Here is a 6,000-nt window from a genome sequence, read left to right on the forward strand (position 1 = left end):
GTTCTACAGCCTGTCTGGATGTGTTACTACTTGTAAGATGTGTCTTATTGCATCATCATCTAATAAGAAGAGGGAAAAACGTTGAGCTGTCGTCCAGTACAGCTTCATTAAAGAGTTGACACACTGACCCCAACACATTTCCTTTTCTTAATCAAGCAAATCAAGTTGCTCCAGGGGGACTGGTCCCTGCAACTGGTATCTGTAGATCACTTTAAATAAAATAATCAGATGAATACATACACAAATAATGCAAAAGTATTATTGGACACCTGGACAGGTTATAAACTGCACTAAAGCAATAAATTAACCTGGTGTACTATGCTTGCTATGCTATGCTTGCTAATGCTATGAATAAGAAACACTTCATACTGACACATACTGAACTTTCGAAGAAGCATATCGGCCTGAGTGTAGAACTTACTACACTGACGATCCCTGCCATCACTCAGACCCTTACTAAGAATATGACCAAGGCACTTTCTTTCCTGAAATGTCATTGTGTGTGTGTGTGTGTGTGTGTGTGTGTGTGTGTGTGTGTGTGTGTGTGTGTGTGCGTGTATGTGTGCGAGTGTGTGCCTGCGTATGTGTGTGTGCACTCGCACGAATGTGTGTGTGTGTGTGTGTGTGTGTGAGTGTGTGCCTGAGTGTGTGTGCGTGATCTGATATTGGAGTGACAGTGACGGCAGAGAACACAGTGAACATATACACATAGAGACACATAAAACACACACACACACAAGCACACACACACACACACACACACACACACACACTCACACTCATAGACAGAGAAGCACTCATACACAAAAGCAAGTGCACACATGCACACACTCATTACATAGGCTACATAAAAGTTGCAATAGGGGATGGAGTAGGCGATGGAAACAAAAGCGTGATTGATATTTGCGGAGACAATGTGCAGGACTGAGCGGCGGTCATATCGTGTATCGCTTTGCGGTACATCTAGTTATGACCGCCGCACTAACAAAGCTGCGGCCATTTAGTTTAGTTTATTTTTGTTTTAATAAATTTGCATCAGCAATTCCTGTGACACAGAAAAACAGGGCTACATGACAGTTGGTGGGCCTGTTGCTCCCCAAGGATGACATGTAACACAGTTTTTTGTGAGTATCTCGAGAACCGTGGGGCCTAGGATGAGGAACCAAGTTGTTAAAATCAAAATGTTACTCAGACTGATTCACTGGGAGTATAGTTTAAAAACACTTTTAAGCGGGGTTCACATTGCATGCACAAGTGGTAGCGCTGCACTATGAAACACATTATTTTCAATGGCTTGTGCACACAAGAACTGGCCTGCTGCTGCACTGAGCAAAGCACAGCGCAAGCGGAATTTTGCCTCTTTGCCGCTCTTGCACATGCCGTGATCGAAATTCAACCATCTTGAACTTTGACTGGAGTGCGCTGCAAATCATAGGTATTTTGTGCTGAGCCCGGCGGAAAGCACTACTAAAAAATCCTCAGGACATTACACAACCAACACCAACCTAGCGGCGAGTGTGCAATTGTGCATGTCGCGTGCAATTTGACGCCCTCTTTACCTTGGAGTTAATCAGTTAGGTTATTTATATGATCGGTCCCTTGGGTAGAAGTTAAGGTATAAATGATCTACCTCGTCCTTGAGTTCACAACAAAAAAGAAAATATGCAGTGTATATTACAGATGTATGATACCATTTCAAACACCGACATGTTTCTATATTATTAATGTACCTGTAAATGGTCTTTGATATAACACTGCAGTATGATATTACTTGATGTGTGATTCTATGTGGATATGCTCAAATGCTACCTCTAGACTATTATTATTAAGATACATGTGAACTATGCTTGAGATGATGGAAAACTTGTCTGCTTTTAAATTGTTTGTTTATTCTGGGTTGCAGAGATCCGTTTATAAGACTATGTACTTCTTGTTGGCATTTGTCCTTTATATCCTCATCATCACAGCCAACTTAACTTTGATCTTAACAGTGATCATGGAAAAAAGTCTCCATGAGCCCATGTACATTTTCCTCTCTAATTTATGTGTGAATGGCCTTTATGGAACAGTTGGTTTTTACCCAAAATTTTTGCTGGACTTGTTATCTGATACTCACACAATAACCTACAGTTGGTGCCTAACACAAGCTTATGTGATTTATACCTCAGCAATGTGTGAAATCACTCTTTTAACAGTGATGTCTTATGATCGCTATGTGGCAATTTGCAGGCCACTGCAATACCACAGCATTTTGACTCCACATGCTGTGCTTAAACTGCTTGTGGTGGCCTGGGCTTATCCACTATTGTCATCAGTAGCATCTCTTATTCTTACTCTCAGAATACCCATTTGTGGATCTCACATCCATAAACTATTCTGTGATAATCCTTCAATACTAAAGTTGGGGTGTTCTCGAGCCACAGCCAACCAGATTTGGAGTATGTTACTAATTACAGGTCAGCTTATACAGTTTGTTTTAATTTTAATTTCATACATTCATATTGTACGGGTTTGTATATCATCCAGTGAGGGTAGAGCAAAGTTTAGCAAAACTTGTGTGCCCCATATTTTGGTTATAGTCATCTTCATCATGACAACACTGTTTGACTTATCATACAGTTGGGTTGGTTCAGAAAACCTTTCAATTAGCGTACGCAATGCATTGGCTATACAATTTTTGATTCTCCCTCCACTATCAAATCCAATAACTTATGGGCTTCAGCTTCCACAGATCCGAAAAGCAATATTCAGGCAAAGTTGTAAACGTAAAATGTGTCATCTTAGATTGTCTTAGTCATTAATAGCATTATAAAGGGCGGCTGCAAGAATGAATACACATACCCGTCATGATTTTGATATCATGTTTACTTTACAGAAAAAAAAAATAGAATACTGTCATACAGTTAATGGGATACTGTGCAGAGTTGAGTATTATAAACTATATGTATAAAAAATAACTATCCATGTCCTGCGTTTAGTAACTGGTAGATATCTCACTCTTAAATTAAATTAGATGGTGATTTCCTAATGACATACTCTATCATTGTTAGTTGTTTTACATAATCTTATTTTGAGTTTAGCTTCTACTTACAATGCAAAATTAGTTTGGACGATGTCATAAATTGTGGTAAAGCAGAAGGCGGCTGCATTTGGGTAGTTGACATCTGGTCAAGAAAAAGTGTTTTTTTTGGAAAACATCATTATTAAAGAAAAAATACAAATATTTATGTAGTATGGAAACTGTAGTTTCTGAAAATAATAGTGGTCACTCATTTTGTCAATGACCTCACATATTTTTTCCACGTTTAAACTCATCTGCACTGTGAATGTGTCCTATGGTGTGACATTTAAAAAGTACTAAAAAATGATATTGAATAACATTTAAAAATACATGAAACAGAATTGTTCACATTATTAAATCATTATTTTCTTAGAATTATATTCATTTCACATAAAAGTACTAATTACAATCCTTTTCACCATGAATAGATGAACTTGATTGACTTTTTCCTATGAATGTCGATACAATTTTTTCCGCCAACCTTACAAAACTGTTTGAAATTGTACCTATCTAAGAGGAGCTATTATTGGAGCTCCCCTCATGCCAAACCTGGCTTTTTTTAAAGTACGTTTTGAAATTAAGGATGTTTTTCTGTTGTTTTATGTTTGTCACACTATAGGACAAAATGTCACACTGAAGGACAAAGTTAGTTATTGCGTGAAGTGAGTCAGAATATATATAGTGTTTATTGTAACAGTGATAAAGGAGGACATTTGTTGGATAAGTGTTGCTTTTTCCAGGCTATTTTTTTTATGATAACCCATGTCAGTCAATAGTAATAGTACTTAACTGTGTTGAACTAATTTGTCGACTATGAAACCACGGTGAAGTTTCACTTTGTCTATGAGTTCAAATAATAGGTGAGTGCAGATGCATGTAGGCTATACTCTGCTAGTCACAAACAGGTTTTAGTAAAGCAAGGTTTAGTGGAATCCCTGTTCCATATAGTCTTGTGTGCATGCAGATTCCTTCAAATGTGCTGCTGTGTGAAGTTGCTTTGTTTGCTGTTAAAGGAAATGATAGATATTATTTTCATTGTTTTAAAGGATGTTACGCCCAAAACACACCCATGACTGATTAAGAGACATAAGAACAACCCTTTTGTGTCCAGCACCTGACAAAATCACACCATTAAATTAGTGAATGTGGACTGCCATGCCTTTAATATGTATAAATGTTGTGCTTCTGAATAGAGTTCTCAACGGGTCGGGTCGGCCCGAAAAACCCGACGGGACCCGAGGGTTCGGGCCGGGTTCGGGTCAAAAAATATAAGCAGATGACTCGGGTCGGGTCGGTCCTCGGGCTTAAGCTCAGTGAAAAAAAAAATATTAATCATCGCTGTTGTTTACCGCGAATCATCATGAATTTCCCCTTATGGATCAATAAAGTCTATCTATGTAGCCTATCTGTAGGCTACCGTAAAGAAAGTCTGGCTGCTGCATGAAACGTGCATGCAATCATGGAGCGGGGACAGACGTGACGTTGTGTTGGGAGATGGAAGGACAGAGCTTGCAGCAACTCTGCATGTGTTCTGTTCTGTTGCACCGCACCAACATTTATTAGTTCCTGTGCAAGTTCTAAGAAGCCGTCTCCTTGAACAAAATAAAATGGCAGTAGATTGTTGCTGGGCTATAGGTACGTCTTCGTGAAAAGCTAACAACTCATTGCCATCATAGTGAAGCGTGTATGAAGCGGTTATTGAAATATCAGGCTCTGTGGATGATTCTGCCTTTTTTATAGCAAGAACAGTAAGTTTCCCCATTTATATCATGCTTCTATTGTGGAAAATATCGTTTCACTAGGTTTTTACGTGGGTTAGGCTACTTAAGTTGGCCACTGCACATAATTGTGCCCTTAACGACCGTCCGTCTCCATAGGATAACATGGGGAAACTCGACCGCCGGCTTCGGGCCGCGGGCCGGGTTCGGGTAGATAATTCATATTTATGTGTCGGGCTACATCGGGCTCGGGCTTTGAAAGCCACGGGCCGGGTCGGGTCGGGTTGTAATTTTCAGGCCCGTTGAGAACTCTACTTCTGAACATCCGTATTTGATCGCCAAAAGAGGGACCATAATCCTCAATAGGGAAATTCCATTCTAAAATATTGCGCTACATTCATGAAGTCCATTCTATCTAAAACATCCCTACTGAAAAAATAGCAAGAAACCAATTTATGTTGGTAGCTGGTTTTAGCTGTTTTTTGCTGGTTTTCCTCTTTGCTGGTATAACTGGTTAGGCCACCAGGTGGACATGCTGGCGTGACCATCTAAAGAAGCTGGTCATGCTGGTGTGACCAGCCTGTCGTGTGGGATACAGCTGGTGTGAGATGGTCATGCTGGTGACCAGCCTGCCAAGCTTGACATTGTAGGTGTAAGATGGCCATGCTGGTTTGCTAGAATGACCAACATAAGCTGGCATGACCAGTAAAAACCAGCAATGTAGACCAGCAACACCAACTAAAATGACCAGTGTGAGATGGTACGACAAGCAAAACCAGCAGAATTACCATCGTAAGCTGCAGGTATGTTTTTGCAAGACTTTTGCTGGTCTATAGCTGGTTAACCATCATAGGGTGGTCAAACAAGCTGGTTAACAAGCTGGTCAACCAGCAAACCACCTTAAGCTGGTGAGGCTGTTTTTTCAGCTGTTAGAGCAGTTTTTAATCAGACTCGACACAATTATCTACAATGACATTCTATTCGTTGGTGGCAACACTGGAAGTTCCGGGGCTGGTTGGGTCTAAAGTTTTAGATTTATGTACTTTATATTATAGTTGTTTTAGTAACACTTCAGAACATTGTATGTCATCTCTAAAACAGCAATAAATATTTGAATTTAAGTCATTATAGGTGTCACACCAAAGGACATTTCCTGTCACACCAAAGGACATTTAAGCTTTTGTGGCAGTTAATGACCATGCTAATACTAACTGAGCTGTC

The 6,000-nt window shown here is 39.8% G+C and overlaps 1 protein-coding gene across 1 annotated transcript; it reads left to right on the forward strand.

Annotated features, from left to right (window-relative positions):
- Window positions 1–2,197: 2,197 nt before the first annotated feature.
- On the forward strand, window positions 2,198–4,993 carry LOC134066543 (olfactory receptor 14J1-like). The gene is made up of 2 exons (XM_062521908.1): window positions 2,198–2,751; window positions 4,939–4,993. The coding sequence occupies exons 1-2, from the start codon at window positions 2,198–2,200 to the stop codon at window positions 4,991–4,993; spliced, it is 609 nt and encodes a 202-aa protein (XP_062377892.1).
- The last annotated feature ends 1,007 nt before the right edge of the window (window positions 4,994–6,000 follow it).

This window comes from Sardina pilchardus, chromosome 19, assembly GCF_963854185.1.
Source record: "Sardina pilchardus chromosome 19, fSarPil1.1, whole genome shotgun sequence".
NCBI classification, from domain to species: Eukaryota; Metazoa; Chordata; class Actinopteri; order Clupeiformes; family Clupeidae; genus Sardina; species Sardina pilchardus.